At 35.5% G+C, this 18,627-nt stretch overlaps 1 protein-coding gene across 1 annotated transcript in view; it reads right to left on the reverse strand.

The window, feature by feature from the left end:
• Positions 1-18,627, reverse strand: part of LOC123642548 (doublecortin domain-containing protein 1-like) — a 58,633-nt gene continuing 40,006 nt past the window's right edge. Inside the window, exons 13-18 of the mRNA XM_045557715.1 lie at positions 18,302-18,454; positions 17,478-17,579; positions 11,750-11,886; positions 10,062-10,232; positions 2,558-2,708; positions 1-128 (exon numbers count right to left, since the gene is read on the reverse strand). Coding sequence (XP_045413671.1) covers positions 1-128; positions 2,558-2,708; positions 10,062-10,232; positions 11,750-11,886; positions 17,478-17,579; positions 18,302-18,454 — 842 coding nt within the window. The remainder of the gene's footprint in view (positions 129-2,557; positions 2,709-10,061; positions 10,233-11,749; positions 11,887-17,477; positions 17,580-18,301; positions 18,455-18,627) is intronic.

Below are 18,627 nucleotides of genomic sequence, written 5' to 3' on the forward strand. Positions count from 1 at the left end.
TTAATTGTGGAGATGTACCAGAGATAGCAGTTTTGTGGATGGCATCACCACGATGTCTGTGGCTTGCAGGCCCTGCTGCCTTTGGATTCTGGCATAATTTGCTCTGACCTCCAACTGCTGCTTTAACTCTGTTAAAAAAAAAATACATTGAGAGATAAGTCAATGTATTTACAGAAAATAATTAAAAGTCCAAGGTGATTATAAACTGGAAGATCCCCCAGAAATCCTTGGCTCCCACCGTGGACTCTCTCATTACACCCTTGACTTGCTTATTACATCAGATATGTGTTAATAATCTTTGGATTTCTAGAGAATGGAAGTTGCTAGAGAGGGCTCTCTTCCAGGTTTTCTGCACAGCCTGAATTGGAAGCTAACCTAGGAGTGGTCTAAAAATTGAACCCACTGAAAAGACAGGAAGCACAGTAGAGAGAACAGTGTTCAGGTTTTATGGCAAACGTCATAAAGCACTCTTTTAATTTTGTTGGGGGTCTGTGTGAAAGAAACCATTCTAATAGCATCTGGTTTGTTTTTCCAAATCAAATTCATTTTTCAAAAACCCAGTATGATTCTTTGATGACTAACTTCCACATGCTAAATGTTTTTGATGTTATAGTACATAAAATATTATAGAATGTTTAGTTTTGAAACTCCCAGGCTACCTTATTTTCTTACTACACATTTAAGCCAATAGGTCACAGAAAAATCATGAGTGGAATAACTAATCAATTAAATGTCCCTTAATGGGTATATACATTTAGTAGCAGTTCTATCTTTTCTTTTTTTTAAAGCATTCTGAATATTTAGATTTCTACTAAATGATTATTTCTAAATTAATTATTTAAAAAAAAACAATAATATGGCAACAGTAAAACAAGTTCCTAAAGAACAACTAAATCAAACTCTCTGCAATCAGATTTCCTAGAACATACATTCACTCACTAGAAAGAATTTAGAAAGTTGGAGAAAACTACAAATCCTTCACCAGGAAGATAATATGGGGAAGCTACTTTCATAGGAAAGGAATCAACTTTCACATCATAGTGATCCATATGTTTACAGAATAAAAATGAACGTTTGTCTATCTAGCCTTGTCAAAGGTTCACAGAACTAACATAGAGGAAAATGGTAGAAAGAGTAATATTTACATTTCTAATTTTTTTCTCTTCCCTTCACAGTTTTTATTGGTGACAGGCTTACTTCTGGGAAGCCAGCCTCCATCTCTCTCTGCGGTTTGGATACCCTTTTGACTAGCTTTCCTGAAACATGTTTAGCTTTATTTGTAAGACGGGCTCAACGATCACAATGTGGCAAGGAGGGTAGGGTACAGGCCCATCCTGAGAACATGAAAGACTAAGCATAAATAATAAAGAGACTGGGAAAGTAGTCCCTACCATGCCACTCAGTTGCTCACTATTCAATTGTACTGTAATCATTTCAAGTGTGTTCATATTCTCAATTAGATTGAAAATTCTTTCAAGAAAGGAAGCCTGGCTTATTTTTCTTTAAGAGGCAATGAACTTTGGGAATACAGAAAGCTGTTAATTAATACTTACTGATGATAAGAACCCTGTCATTGGTGTGTTCTTCTAAGTAACCATGCAGTGAAGATCACCAAGAGCTGGGGTGATGGATAGTGGGGTGTGATGGAAACAGCAGAACACAAAGATTGGAGCCTCGTCCATGATGTAGGATAGTGCTGGAGGAATATTTGTGGCATCCCTTAGGCATCCCAGTACATCCTTGTCTCCCTATTTTTTGGTCTTCATTTCTCTACTTTTGTCCCTTATGGGCCAAATATAAAGATATGACTGCAACTGTTTTAAAAGTTTTTGGTTTACCTACGTTACATATAACATGGTGGTAATACTTTTATGGTGACTTTTTAAAGGAAAAATCTAGTGTTATTATTATAAGGATGCCAGATAATTCACTTCCTAATCTTTCAATTTCCTTTAAAGTGATAACAATGTTCTTTGGAATTTCCTGAAAATTATGTCTTTGCTAACAGACACCTGCCTCTAGAAAGGGTCTTTAAAGTCCTCAGGAATAGGATAAAGGACTAGGGTTCATTCAATAATAAATACATGTTCTTTTCAGTGTTTGTCATTTATCAAGGAAAATGATCAAAGAATAGACAAGATAATAAAACTACCATATATTTACTTATTACTAAAGAAATAAATCCGCAAACTATGTAATTACTATTAATAAAACATTAAGTTTGAAATAACTAGAAAAGTAGGAAGTCAGTGGAGCCTCACTTTCCACAGGGTTCATACTAAGCGAATACCTTCAAATGGGGCTTTCTCAGCATTTCTGCTACAAGTACAGCCCCTAAATAAGGCTCAAGGCTAACTGAAAGTGGATTGAATTCTTCAGAGCAAATAGTGTTAACAATTAGGTGGCAGAATAGGTGAGGATAATTATTAAATTATTTAATAATAATAATAATTTAAAAATCATGAGAAATCATCATGATGGGATATAAGCTCTTTGAAGAAAAAAAAAATGCTTTAATTCTTTACAAACTTGATGGAAAAGAAACTGTCATCCGTACCTTTTTGGGTTATAAAGCCGTGCCCCGTGGATGCACAGATGACCATGTCTCGCTCTACGTCATCCCACGACTGAACCAGCTCTCCCTCTGGGGTGTACAGTGCTCTGGCTGGGTGGGCCATTTTGAGACGAGACGAGCAGTCATCCAACAGCTGAAACACAAAGGGACAGCCATGTAAGAATATGGAATGTCACAATATAATTAAGTATTAAAGAATCAACTCTTTTAAAAAACCTATTATGTTAATTGAGTATTGGAAGGAAGTACGTGCAAATATTCCTTAAAGTGCTTAAACTGAGGAATTTCCGTCCTCGTCAGTGGAATTTTCCTCCTAGTTCTATATTTTTCCATGGAAGAAGGCTTCTCACTGTTTAAGACATCCCTAAATATGATAAACCCTAGAATGAGAATCCAGACTTCTCAGAATAGCTAAAACAAATTTTTTTAATGACCAAGGAACTAGAATGACAAAAGGTGAAGAGACTCAGGCTCTGTGTGACCTGAGACAAGTCAGGCAACTTTATTACAAGAATCTCTTAATTATAAAAATGAAAATTTTGGCCTAAGACATCTCTGGCTCTATGATTCTATGGTTAGAAAGTCTTTTTTTTTCTAAATGATAAATTTTAAAACTGTCCAGAGTGGCCTTACTCAACTTTTCTCAATTTCCCTTGAAATATTCATAAAAACACATGTATAGATACAAAGTGTGTCTGTCAACAGTACTAGAAAGACTGCTCAACATGCTGCCAGACTCCTGAGGGCAATTCTGTTAAAATGTGAATAAGGCCTTAAGACAAAATAACAAAAGCAGTCAAGAAGAAAGTGAGAGGTTTCTACACACCTGGCTGCATGACTTTCACCTCACAGAGAGCCAGAAGGCTATTCCCCAAAAATGCAGGAACCAGGTCCACAACTACCCCCGACAGCACCATCAATCTCCAGCACAATCTATAGACATGTGTTTACAGATCTGGGATATAGATTGTGATCTACCCCAGCAACAAAACCAACTAAAAATAACAATTATTTTAAAATGTGAGAACTTTGTTAAAAAATATAAAATTTTACTGAAGGACCAAAACCAAAAAAGACTTATTGGTATATAAAAAAATGCCACAAGCCTGGTTGCAAAGATTGAATATTGTAAAAGGTGTGAATTCGTATGAAGTTAATTAATAGCCTAATACAACTACACTTGAAACCCCTGTAGGATGATTTTGTGGTGTTGAAAGGTAATTCCAGACTTCGCCTATCAGAATTTACAGGCAAAAATATTCACGTAAAATTTGAGAACAAAGTGCAACAATGGGTGACTTCTTCCAGATATTAAAATGTATTATAAATCTACATAATTTAAGAAGTATTACATATCTTATATAACTTAAAAACATAATCTAGTATATGTAAGATTTTATTACGCTATAAAGTTGGTATTTCAACTTAGTGGGGAGGACAAAAAAAGACCAGTTAGTAAACAGGGCTGAGATAATTTTAAGCCAACAAATAGAGCAGAGAAAACAGCTTCACTCAAATTTTACACCAGAAGAAAAGGACAAGGGAAAAGTAAAAAACACAATTATAAAAAATTAGAAGAAAAATCAGGTGAATATTTACATGACCTTAGGATGGTAAAGGACTATCAGAACATTAAAAGCAAGAACAAACTTATAAAATTTATTACCTTCTGTTCGTTAAAAAACGCCATAGATACAATGGCAAATTAGAAATTTGATACGATAACTCTGATAAAGTTACTACTTAAAAAAAAGAAAATTCTTATCAATATGACAAATGCATCTAATAGCAAAGTAACACAGGACTTAGGGAATTCAGAGATAATAAATTATAACACAAAATAAAATAAATCAAAATCATCTCTGCAAGTAATTAAAGACACATAAATGAAAACATGGGTATAACATTTTTCTTCTGTCAAACCTGCAAATATATGTTTCTAAATTACTGCACTTAGTGTTGTTGATACAACAGGCAGGTGGGAATTCTCATTCACTACTTGTGAGAGCATAAACTCCTGAAACATTCCTAGAAAACAAGCTGGCAATAAGTATCAAAATTCTCAAGCATATTTATGTAATTTGACTTAGCAATCCTTCTAGGAATTTATTTGAAGAAAATAATCAGAGAATGAATATAGATTTATATACCAATATGTTGTTTATAACATTCTTCATAATAGCAAAAAATTAAAAACAACCTGAGTGGTAAATGATAGAAAACTGAATGAATAAATAATACGTCCATTTGACAGAAAATTATAATGCCATTAAAAATAATGTTTTTTTAAGAATGTTAAATTATACGGAGAAAAAGTCACAATAGTTTTTTAGGTTAATAGAGCAACTTGCAAAACTGTAATATATCATGTGATCTACTATGATCACAATGGCAAAACAATTTATAATTGTTTAGAAACTATAGAAATATATATACTAAAATTATAATAAATGGTTATTTGTGGGTGATGGAATTTCCTTTTCCTACTTGGTCCTTTTATTCTTTTTCTAATTTTAATATAATAACTATATGCTGTTTTCTAATTAGAAAATGGAATAAATGTTATTAAAAAAATCAAAAAATTCATAGTGACTTTTTAAAAAATGAAAAATGAAATTGCAGTAGATTCATGTGATTTATTTTGTGATTTTTTTAAATTCTCCAAAATAGTCACTATCCTAGCTTGCTTGGGCTGCAAATCCCATAGACTGAATGGCTTAAACAACAGACATTGATTTCTCAAAGTTCTGGAGGCTGAGAAGTCCAAGATCAAGGTGCCAGCTGACTCAGTTCCTGGTGAGGGCTCCCTTCCTAACTTGTAGATGGCCAAGAGGGAGAATTAGAGTCCTACCCTTATGACCTCATTTAATCTTAATTATACCCTAAAAGTCCTATCTCCAAATATAGTCACACTGGGGTTTAAGCCTTCAACATATTAATTTTGGGGACACAATTCAGTCCACAGCAGTCACTATTTTTTTTCTGCTTCAAGGCAACCAAAGGGATGCTAGCTGAGTTTCTGTTTGGGCTGGGAAAATGGGAAGCTGTCCTAGAAATATGTAGAGATAGGTATCTGGGAGAAATTTGTGTAGTTTGAAAAGATCTACAAGGAGGTATTTATTATATTTTTCCTTACTTTATTACTAAAATATCACTATTCTACAAAGATTATGTTTTCCATTTATAATAAAAATAAATATAATTTAATAAAAACATACATGAAAGGCAAAATATGAATTAAATTATGATTATTTCACTTGGTTTTTACTAAGACCTACTTATATGAGACAAAAAGCAATGAATTTACAAAAATCTTTAAAAAATAAATTTGAAAATAAGGCATTTTGAGTACAATTAAGTTTTAAAATATCTAGTCAGCTTATGACTTTATGTTATTAATTCTCAGTTTTTCAAATGTAACTAAATTTATTCAAGTGTCCTCTTTAAAGTGGGTAATATAAATTAAATGTTTGTAATTTTTGCAATAACAAAAATTCATGAGAAAGGAACAATGTTCTATAAATAATTTCTCACCCACAGTCTATTTTGTGAGTTCAGTTTTCATAGACCAGGCCTCCTCAGGGTGGGGCACAAGGGCATCACAGAGCTACTGCATGCTCCCTGTGGGCATGAGGTACTTGCCTATCCAAATCAAAAGGACCTGTTTCTCAGTCTTTCAGCCTCTGCTCATGCATTCAGAACCGTTCCTGGGCTGAGAAAGAACACACTGACTTTGAGACTCTGTAGAATCAGAAAGATGTTGCAGGATGGGAAGAAGACAAACGCTTCAGGAACATAGGAGGAGGGGCTCAGGCAATCATAAATCAGAGAAAGATGTTGGTCCTGAAGAAAGAGCCACTAACCCTGGAGAGAGAGCTGCCTTGGTGCATTGATGACTGATGAGCCGACACCAGTTGGAGATGAGAGTAGCCCTAGCCATGTTCAAAGAGTGGGTGGGAAGGACGTGGTTAAATCATCCAGAATAGCCGCAGCAGTGAAAACAGTTGAGAGAAAGTCTGCATTGGATGGGATTCAAATACCATCTGGGGGTTTCATTATAGAAGGTAGAGTGAAGCACTTTGAAATGTGTTCTGTTTCTCATTCTTCCAGTAAAAGTACTAACCATTGAAACTCGGAGCTTCTTTGGAATCAGTGTCATTAGCCAGACTCCCCCAGTGAAATGTGAACCCTACCCTTCCTGCTGCCTATTTGTTTCACACACACAGTCCCTTCTCCAGAGGTATTTTTTACAGCCTGGCAGCCTGAAAGGATACATTTCTAGCCGATCACAAAGAATCTCATACAGGCCCCTAAAGACAAAAATATACAGGATGGAAAAGGAAAAGGAAGAGGTTAGAAAGAACTTTTTTTTTTTATAAAGCAAAAAAAGAAATATTAATACTATGCAGAAATTTTTCTAGACATTCTCTAAGTGTCTTTCTACACACTGAGGCCACATTAATCTCTATAAAACATTGTTTTCACCATGCCATTTCTTTATGCAGACACGTAATGGTTTAAGCACTTCAGTGTGGGACAGTGTTATGGACTGAATTACATCCCCTCAAAAATCATGTTGAAGCCCCAACCCCCACTGTGACCGCATTTGAAGATAGGGCCTTTAAGGAGGCAATTAAGGTTAAATGAGGTCATGAGGGTGAGGCCCTATTCCAGTAGGACTGGTATCTTTATGAGATGAGAGAGACACCAGAGCTCTTTCTCTCTTGGCACACACACACACACACACAGAGGAAAGGCATGTGTGGACACAATGAGAAGAAGGTGGCTGTCAGCAAGCCAGAAAGGGAGGCTTCACCAGAATACAACCCTGCTGACACCCTGATCTTGGACATTCAGCCTCCAGAACTGTGAAAAAAAAAAAAAAAATTCTGTTGTTTCTATTTTTTAATACCCAGTCTGTAGTATTCAGTTATGGCAGACTGAGCAAACTAACACATACACTTTTATATAATCTCTCCAGTCATCTCTCTATTTCTCCTCCAAGGAGCATCTGTTTAAAATGCCTTATGAACTCTAACACCCATACCTTTGTGTGTGGTGCCCCCCATACTTGTTAATGTTTGTTCTGCCTAAGATGTTGAATCTTACCTATTTCCCAAGTACCTGGGAAACAGAGTCCCTGACTGATTCTTCTGCAGACCCTTATCCCTCAGCCTAGGTGGGCACAGCGTTCCCCTTCTCTGAACTCCTATTGAATTTCCTGCCTACACCACGAATTTGACCTTTATCCCATTCTGTTAGTACTTCTCTCAGAGGAATGGCAGCTTCCTTATCATACGTGTTTTCCTTACAAAGAAACTGTGAATTTGTCATAAAAATGTTATATAGAACATACAAAAAAACACACAAGGAAGAAAAATAAAGGTCACCCATAATAGGACTGTCTAAAAAATATATACAACAATAAAATCCTTCCAGTCTTTCTTCTGTATGTGTACGTGCATGTGTATAGACTTTAATTCCACATGGTTTATATTATGTTTCTTTCACATAGTATATCTTACACATCTTTATTGTCATTATTCTTTCTAAAAGGTGATTTTAATTGAATTATATAATAATATTCCATTCTATGTGCTATAATTCATTTAACCAATTCCGTATTGATGAGTTTTTAAATTATTTCTAATCTGGCTCTGTTTTAAATAGCCCTGCAACAAATATTCTTAACAAACAACATTTGCATATGCTCATAAAAATATCCTTGGGAAAAAGTTCTAGAAGTACATTTTCTTATGATTCGTATAGCCAAATTTTCCTCCAAAGAGTTGTACTTCCACCAACATGAGAGTGCCAATTTCTCTACATACCCAAGTAAACCTTGCATATATTTTTAAAAGATTTGCCAATTTGAAATACTAATTTAACGAGAGCACAGACCATATGTTACTTCATTCCTTGTACTGCTACTACTACTGTTGATATTAACCAGTCAATTATATAGCACTGTTAAGTTTACAAAATATTTTCACAGACATGAATTAGAGTAATACTTCACAGCATCTATCACAGTGCCCTTCTTACATAAAATTCATAAAAATTATATGATCATGGAATAATAGTTACAGAGTGCCTTTTATATACTACACTGAAAGTCACATAAATCAAAAAATCATCCACTGACTTCATACAGATATATGTAATCTTTGTAAAAATCATTGGAAGTTTTTGCTATCCTGAATCTGATAGGCTGTCTTTTCCCATTATCCCTGCCATACCCTTTACCTGTTAAATCATTTCCTATTGTCTCACTATTTTATTAGTTCTAGTTGCAATGGTTAAGTGCATTTTAAAACTTGGCATCTATAACATGAACTCTGTGGTTTTTCGAAGAAACTAGCAGGGAAAAAAAACATTCCAACTTTGTTACAGTGCTTTTTCTAGGAAGTTCTCTTCTGAAAAACTTTCACTTATTTTTAAAAAATCACTTTCCATCCTTTCTCCCAGGTATACGAAGGTCCTTTACTTGTACTCCTAGTTTCAAGTATACATTTTCTGCATTTTTTGTCTTCACTTCTCAAGTACAGCAAATTGGTTGTCAATGTCTGACATGCAATAGCTCTCACCATTCTTATTACAACTTTCTATCAAAGAAAAGTGGTCTCCCCTTACACTTCGAAACCACACATATCTTTAGGGGCAGAACTCATCTGAGTCAGCCCTGCTACCCTAGGTGCTCTCACCAGCTTCCGTGAACTTCTCCAGGAAGTCTGTTTCACCATCTTGCCTGTCCACCACCCCTCAGCAACATCTCGTCTTTATGTGACTTTCTCTTATCCCAGAAAAATTCATGAAAACATTTCACAAAATAAAAAAGAAAAATTACTATTTAAGATACAACTGCCACAGATCAGACTTAAAAAAAAAACTATCAAAATTTATTTAATATGTGCCTAAAATTTTCATTTAAAGATTAGGACAGAATGTCAAATTTTAGAATTATATTCTCGAAATTACAAACAATAAATGAACTGCTATTCATCTTTTCCTTAGTCAATGTTTTAACTTTGAGAAGTGGGAATTCTGCCCATTCTAAGGCTGTGGATAGTAGGAATATGATAGGCTTTCTCTACTGACTACTATTGTTTTCCTAATGTACAACGGATCTACTAAATAATTCATGATGGGTGAAAAAAGTTACTCTTTTGTGAACTGGACTTTAAATAGATGAGGAAAATTATTTTTAAAATTTAGATTTTAGTCTTTGGCTAGGGTGGGTTTAACTGGCATTGTTCTATGCTTGCCAAGTGTAGTATTCAGATTCATACATATGTTAGACAGCACCGGACTTCCCATTTTCACACAGATAAGCTCATTTAATTATCAGATCAACCCTGCAAGGAAAATATGATTCCCATTTTATGGATGAGAAAATGAGGTTCAGTGAAGTAAAGTAATTTGTCTGACCTAACAATTTAGAAATGCTAGAGCTGGGATTTGAACACTCTTTTCACACTAGATTTACCTCTGAAATAGTTCTGCCCCAGGCATAAGTGCCATATTCAGGTCTGCCTCCATTTAGGTAAATCCATACTCGTTTTGTGTTGGGTTGCTTATACAGACTGCTCCGCTTGGCTGTAGATGCAACTTGAGAATTCCTTTTGGATTGCAGTTCTTGGACTTCAGAAAGGTGTGTCTGTCAAAAAATGCCCAGAGAATGTCATGTTTAAAGAACTGTCTGCCTACATGATGAGTGCGCTGCACACGATCTGGGGAATGGGCATACCTGAAGGTGCTCACTCAGGGAGGTGGGGGTGGGGGGAGGGGATGGAGGTATGACTACATGGTGAGTGCCAGGCACACTGTCTGGAGAATGGTCACGCTTGTGGCTCCTACTCAAGGGGATGGGCAGGACATGGACAACGTATATAACCTGAGCTTTTGTACCCCCATGATGAGCTGAAATAAAAAAAAAAAAAAAAAAAGAAAAAGAAAGAACTGTCTGTTTAGTGTGTGTAAAGAATGTGATGAAAGCCAAAAATATCTTGTGATTAAACTATATTGAAAAAATTTTAGGAAGGAACTATTAATTGCATTAGCCTCTCTTGTCACTGACTCTTCAGTAAATTCTCCTTGCTTCAATGAAACCCTACAGGCAATAAATAACGAACATTAGAGTAATAACAATAATGAAGCAGTCATTTTGGCAAAGCACTGATCTTTCATTTACAATGTGAAGAAATGAAGAGATGTGTTTCTGGACTTCTGCATGGTGTTTCTCCTACTGAGAGATTTCTCTGCATCTAACAAATGAGTTTTTGATTAGAATCACAATATCACTTCCTTTAACCAAAAAACACGTAAGGGAGTATACATGAATGTTGTTTAAGTTCTTACTTGCTGTCTTTTATAATACAGCAGACACACTTATACTTTGCCAGGTCCCTGCCAGGCAGCTTTTTATCCTACTTCAAGCATGTCCTAGTTCAGTGCTTTGTATTCATTCCCTGGTCAGTGATTTATCCTTCTTAGCTTGGCAAGAAGTCATATTTCTAGCGATGTCAATTTCTTTTTTCTAGTAACCTTGACTCAGGCACATGCCTAAGATTTAGATTGAACACATTCCACGAATTTGAGAAACCCTATTAAATAGGAACATATCATTTTGATGAAAAACTTCACAAAGCAAAAAGTTTTCCCTGGTCTCTCTCCCCAGTCCTCTCTCAACAGCTGACCTTTATCTTTTCAACTTTTTTATATCTGGCAATCCTGACTGATTAACTAATTGGACTGAAACCACTTTTTGAATTTTTCACTTCTGAATGTCTCCATTGCAATTAGTATTTTGCTCCTTGCTCTTTTTACATATTAAGACATGCCCTTAGGAGTAATGAGCAATGAAGCCATAAGGCTCAACTTGACTACACTTATTACAATTACCTTTGTACATATCCACTGGGCCTTTTTTTCTTCTTTGCTAAGGTCATAATTTCTGGTCTCCATTCAAACAAAGCAGACTTTCATATGAGCTGGCTGTCTTTTAGATAGCTACTCTCCAAATGCCAACTCAATGCTTGGCATATGCTTATATGGCCATAACCGATCAGATGCTGAGAAATGTATTAATAGAATAATTTTAAAATTCAATATTGTACTTTTAAATGCTTATAAAAGAGGCAGAGCCTTTAATGTTTGGAATCCTAATGAACATACCTCTGTATGTTTTATAAGTTCCATGAGTTTAATTTCCTCTTGAGTCTGCTTGGTCCAGCCTCCTTCAACCACCACTGGCTGCACAGGGCTCTTGGTGGGAACCATGGTGGCCGGCTGACATGCTGCTACTCGCCGCCCTGAGGAAAGAAGTCTCTAGAAATTTTGTTTCTGATGATAGGCTTTCAGATTTCAAATAAATTGGTTTGGCTTTCTATGCATAAATCATTCCACCTAGGAGCATAGGCTAAAATACTAAATATATCATAAAAGCAAAGATGCCTAAAGTAATAATATCTAACAATACCTCTTCATATGGGAGCTTGAGGCTTTAAATAGCCAGGATACGCATACTCACTCTACAGATGGCAAAGAAAGATAACATGCCGACTTCCACACTGGCCCCAGCCTCACATCCATGATATGGTTCAGCAGTAATTTAGTCAAATAGAATTCATGACCTTATATAGTTCCTATCATCTCTTCCAGTCCTGGAGCATATGTTTTGTTCTCTTCACTAATAATAAGCCTTCCCCCCACAATTAGCTTAGCAGCCTGGGGATTAAGTATTTCTAAAATAATATTAACCCAAGAGACAGGAGCCTTTTTTTTCTACCTAATAATACCCTGTGAGCACGATTAGTTTCTGACACCTCTGCTGTGCCCCCTATGCTGTTAAGACGCTGTGGTAAGAGAAAATATTTATTGGAATACTATGTTCTAAAGAATCACAGGCATAATTTAATGTGTGGTAATTCCAATTTATACATTCTTTCAACTAGATCATTTGAAATTCTTATAAAATAGGTTTTAAAAGTCACATTTATGAAATTGTTTGTTTTTCTGTGTTGAAGATATACTCAGCAATGAGTTTCATATTGACCTCTAAATTTCTTAAGTAAAAATAATGCTTTTTCTTATGTATTCTTTCCAGAAATCTATCTTGAGCAATAACTGTGGGTCAGGCATTGTGCTGGATAATGCAAGCACAAACATTGCCTCAAGTTTGGAGGGGAAGGCAGACGTCAAGGAAATGATTACACCAATAGTTGATTGCAATTATGCTGCACCATGGAAGTACAGGGTCTATAACAGCTTCTAACAAAAGTTGCTAAACTAGTCTGAGGCATCAGAGAAGGCTTCTTTGAGAAAGTAAACACTTAGGATGATAAAATAATAAAACTACTAAAATGAAGTTGAGTCTCAATTTTGTTGCCAACATAGTCTTTATGGGCAGATTTTCAGACTATGGTTACAAACAAAACTCTTGGAAAATAATTCAATACCTGCAGAGGACAAAGCGTTTGTGCTCTTGTGCCTTAAGTTTATGGAAACAGATCCAGCAATAAAAATAAATGGTAGCAATGACTTTTCAATAGAAACCAGAACTCTATGTAGCTAATAAGGATTCATACGCAATTTATGGATGTGGAGAAAGCATAACTGAATCAGTCAATGAGTCACAGTGACAATGTCATTAGTTTTGGAGAAGTCCACAGTGGTACCTCACAAATACATAACATGAATTTATAATAAATAGTTTATCTACAGCTCTATTTATAGAGGGCAGATAACCTTAATTTATGACATAAATTTTTATAAATAATATGTCAACAAATGTTTTATTTATAATGCATTTTGAACACTAAAATTTTGTTTAAATAAAGACAGTTTAGCAATAGTTTATCATTTATACTGTTGAGAGCTGGGGATTGAGTCTAGAAAACAGGAAAAAAAATCATTATGCATGATTTGGTTTTTGTCAACTGGCTTCTAATGGTCCTGAGAAAATGAATGCATTTGCACTATAATTTTCATAAAAAGACATAATGTCATCACAAAGGGTTTCAGTTTGGGGAAAGGTTTTTGTAATAAACTATTATTTATGTAGGTAAGAATAACATAAATTGAAACCAAGCAATAATGTACTGAATAATTTATTTTTTATTTTCTTATTACATTTTTCCATATATCCTATTTTATTTCACATGAGATCAGGGGATAGTAATGATAATAGCTAACTATTAATGGGGCATGCCTCTTCCCTACTCCTATTGTTTCATTTCAAGTGAATGGAGCCCCACTGATATTGCAGATGATTTTTCTGATTGGAAGTTGGGAAAAAGAAGCTGAGGATTCTTGGACCATTTTTACCATTTTTTTCTCTCAGATGCTAGAGAACATGAGTGCTTCGCTGTTCTTTCATGCTAGAAAGCTCTCTCCACTCCCCTCCCTTACTGGAAGGCCCATCCTGTTCAGCATCTCCTGTGTCTGGAAGGGTAAGTCCACCCAATCTGGGCTTTTGATTGCAGATTTATTTAGTTTTCACACTAAATTAAAGGCTTCAACATTGCCTATATATGTGACTAAGGTGATACTTAACCTGATCTGCCATTCCTGAGTTTTATTTATAAGTTTTATAACCTCAAGTGGGAAAATGGGTTGTCTGCTCAGGTGTTCCTATACCAATATTTATTGAGTATTTATTATCTGTTAACCATGTAGTAAATACTTGACATTTGTTACTTAATCATAAAAACTCTACAAAGTAATTACTAGTATTATGATTAATATTAGCATTGTTCATGCTTACAAATGAAATGTAAAATCAGTTCAGCACAGTGTTTTGTGCATAGTATATGCTCAGTAAACACATATTGCATTTACCAATGGCTACAAAAATACAAAATAGTTGATTCAGCAACTGTTCATACCTCCCATTTTATCCAACCCTCAAGAAACTCACAATCTTATAAGTATTGCAGTTATTGGAGCTAAGACATTCTTATTTGTTTTAATAACTCCAACAGGTAGAAAGAGGCCTTCCTCATAGTAAGTATTTTATAAGCATGTGTTGAATTTATAATTGATAGCAGAAAACATACCAGTTTGTCAGTAGAGACAATATTTATCCTAGCACTAAATTCTGAGAGTAACTACATCAACGGATCCCTCTGTAATGGATGTCAACTGACCAAATATAGACTGCTTTTAACAGTGATATTATAGATGATGCCAAATGAACTTTAAATGTCTTTTCAATACTTAACTGTAATAAAAGCTGAAGACATGATATAAAATCTAAATTCAGTAAAGGCAGCTCTGCCAGCTGCTATTTTCAGTATGTTGCTTTCTATTGATTTAATTTGATACAGGAAAAGAGCTTAGAAAACTCACTGGAGTGAATGGTTGAAATTCTGTTCATTCTTTAATTCATTCTACAACTATTCAGAGAACAAATTAGAAGCATACAGAATTTATAATCTAACATAGGAAAGACAGTCACATAAACAGGTAATTAGACTAATGTGATGAGGACTATCAGAGGGGATGGTCAGGGTGTGATAAACCACATTATCCCAGGCTTGGAATGTTGAGAAAACTTCTGGGAAGAAGTAACAAATAACCTAAAAAACAGAAAATGAATAGGAGCAACCCAAGAGGACAGGAGAGGGAAGACTTTGGCGCAGAGGAAACTGAATTGTACCAAAAGCTCAGAGTTAAGAAAGTCTATAACATGTCTGAGGGACTAAAAGAAAGTTAAAATGTATGGCGATCAGTGGGCAAGGAGAAAGCGGAACTTACAAGAGAGCAAGATCATAAACGGCCACTGTGTGTTTTCATCCATGGTTTCCCGACTCGTAACTCCCACAGTCCTTGTTACGGTTTTTTGTTATAACGTTGGGTGTGTTAGGCCTCAGCAAACAGAATCTCTCTGACCTTCTCCTGCTTTCCTTTCACCTGTCCCAAGGCAGGACTGTAACCTTCCTCCCCACCCCCAAACCCCCTTTCTGAAAGTCATAAGACTCTCATTGCAGAGAGCGTCTTGCACCATACCCTGGGAGAAGGAATGCTGATGTCATGAAGTTTCCATAAAAACCCAAGATGACCGGGTTAGGAGACTTCAGATAGCAAAACACAGGCGGTTCCTGGAGGGTGGCACGCCCAGGGAGGACATGGAAGCTCCTTTCCTCATACTTCATGCTCTGCATCTCTTCATCTGTATACTTCATAATAAACTGGTAAACGTGTTTCTTTATGTTCTGTGAGCTGCTTCAGCAAACTAATCGAATCTAAAGAGAGGCTTGTAGAAACCCCAACATGAAACTGGTTGGCCAGAAGTTCCAGAAGCCTGGACTTGCAACTGGTGTCTGAAGGTGGGTAATTGTGGGGACTGAGTGCCCAACCTGTGGGATCTGACACTGTCTCCAGGGAGACAGTGTTGGGCATGAATGGGAGCACACCCAGTTGGTGTCCACTGCAGAACTGATTGTTCACTTGGCGATGGGGAGAAACACTTCCCCATATTCGGTCACAGAAGCCTTCTGTGTTGATGATTGTTGTGATGTGGGAACTAAGGAAAAATGTTTGACTTTTTCCAAAGAATCACATTAAAGAGTTTCAACTTCATCCTAAAGACAATAGGGAGCCTTCAAAGGTTTTATGCCTGGAGTACCATAACAGCTTTGCATTTTTGTATGATCACTTCAACTCCAGAAATGTCACCACTATTCATAGAAGCGAAACTACTGTCAAGACTAGAAGTAGGGAGACCAGTTAGAAAACTGTTCCACTAATCCAAGAAATAGATGACGGTAGCTTGAACTTGGAAGATGATAGTAGGGACTGAGAGGGTTAGAATTCACTTGAGATTAACTTGACAGATTCAAAGTAACAAGACTTACTGAATATTTGCTTGGGAAAGGTGAGAGAGAGGGAGATGCCAAGAATAATTCACAGGTTATTGAGATGGAACACCTGGGTGGACAGTGGCAGAATCCACTACTAGAGGAAGCAAAGGAGACATTGGTGTGGGGGTAATATGATAGCTTTACTTTTGGACATGTCCATGGGATATTCAAATGAAAATGTTTAGTAATAGAAGTAGTAGAGGTTAGTAGGAGTAAGAGACACTTTTCACTTACACCCAACCTTTCTTTTGGTAAGAACTGGACAATAGCCATTTCAAACCAGAGTTCTGTCTAGGGCATCTAGGACAAGCGTGCTGTTTATTGAAACAAGATTCATATGTGTTTGACACAAGATAATACACATACTCAGGAGCTGAAATTCTGCTGTGGCAATTACGGAGCTTGAAACGTGTTCTGTCCTAGACTAAAGTCCATAGTACATTGTTTTCCCCAAAGAAACATTTGTATCTCAAGTGCTGGGAATAGAATAAGGTCAGGAACCTAAGATTCTATGACAAAGAGAATGGAAGAAGAGGACACCAATTGATCACTTTGGCATATTTTACCCTGCATAAAAAGGAGGAGTCATTTAAGTTACTGACATTGACTTTTAAAGATTTTAGTACTTCCTCATTTAGATTATTAAAAAAAAAGACAAAAAAAAAAAAACCCCAAACTTCTTCCCCAGTATACCAAAGGAATGGCAAGTTTTGTTTAAAGACTAATTCATAAAATGTCAGTTCAGGGATTATTTCTAAAGCAATAGGATGGGTTATCTGGCTCAGACACCCTCCTAATTTTTTAAATATATACATAAGCCATTTGGTATTAATTTTAATATAAAAATTACACATATAAAATTAGTATGAAAAAGATATATTATTAAGTTTTAGACTTTGCTCAACTGATTTATGTAACATAATATTTATATAGTACTCATTGGTTAAACACCCGGTATCTAATGTTAGAAAATAACCATCAGCAATATGAGGTTACATTTTGAATTAAACATAGTGATGCTTTGTCTAGATCATACTGACCTTTTAACTGTCTCATTTTGTGTTTCATGGTATCCAGATCAGCCAAAATTTTGTCCTTTTTAAGCCAGTTTTGTTTCTCTAACTTTTCTTCTTCCTGCAAAGCTAGAATAATAACAATACATGATATTTTATCTTGTATTATTTTATCAACAGTAATTTATCATGTACACCAATAATTTATAAAGAACTTTCTGCTTCAAGAAATAGATTCAATTAGAAACAAGTAATTAAAAGGTAAGGGTCATTAAAAGAAACCTCATTTGAAAGATGACAGGGCTTAAGGCATTTCTTCATGGAATGGAGAGGGGGAAAAAAGAAGAACGATGCTGTTTTATTATATAGATTTACCATATGCAATAGCCATATTTCATTTTCTACTTCCACAAACTATTTGGAGGTGATGAAAGCCTGGGTTGGAACCATTCATTTTTTAAACATCCACCTACTGCCTAAAGGGTGCAATTCTTAAAAATGAAAATGTGCAGACAGGTCGTCCTCAGTGTGAATTAAACTCATTTGTTATTTTCTAATGCATACCATTATTCTCAGTCTTATAGACCAAAGATCTCTTTATCAACTAAATTAGACATTTTTCCATGCAGAATACTCCATTCCAGTAAGAAAAAAACAGGCAATTGTGCAAATATGGAAATACAGCTATCCTTGTGCACATATTAATTGATGGACCTCCTGTTCTTTGCATAAATGTGATGTTATTATGTTGACATTATACACATTTAATTCATTTTCTTACGATGACATAAAATCTGTTTCTCTCTCCCTTCATATACTTGTTTGAAAGAAAGCAAAAACAAAACACTTACCATTTGGAGGTAGAAATGGTTCACCACAAGATACCCAGATGGCAATAGGATTTCTAAGGATGAGGGCAAGCACAGACTTATCAATACCATCCAAACTATCAGATTTCACAGACTTTGGAAATAATTTGTTTTTCACATTCATTGTCAGATTTTCTGGGGGAAAAAATGACACATCTACTGTTGTTCAATGAATAAAGAATACATTTGCTTTCTGAATTCATTTGTTTAGTCAATATATTTCATTCTTCATTAATAACATGATTTAAAGAAGCATTACCAAAACCAGAGATCAATACATAAATTTGGTCAGAAACTTAATATGCAAC

The sequence above is a fragment of the Lemur catta genome, chromosome 7, assembly GCF_020740605.2.
Source record: "Lemur catta isolate mLemCat1 chromosome 7, mLemCat1.pri, whole genome shotgun sequence".
NCBI classification, from domain to species: Eukaryota; Metazoa; Chordata; class Mammalia; order Primates; family Lemuridae; genus Lemur; species Lemur catta.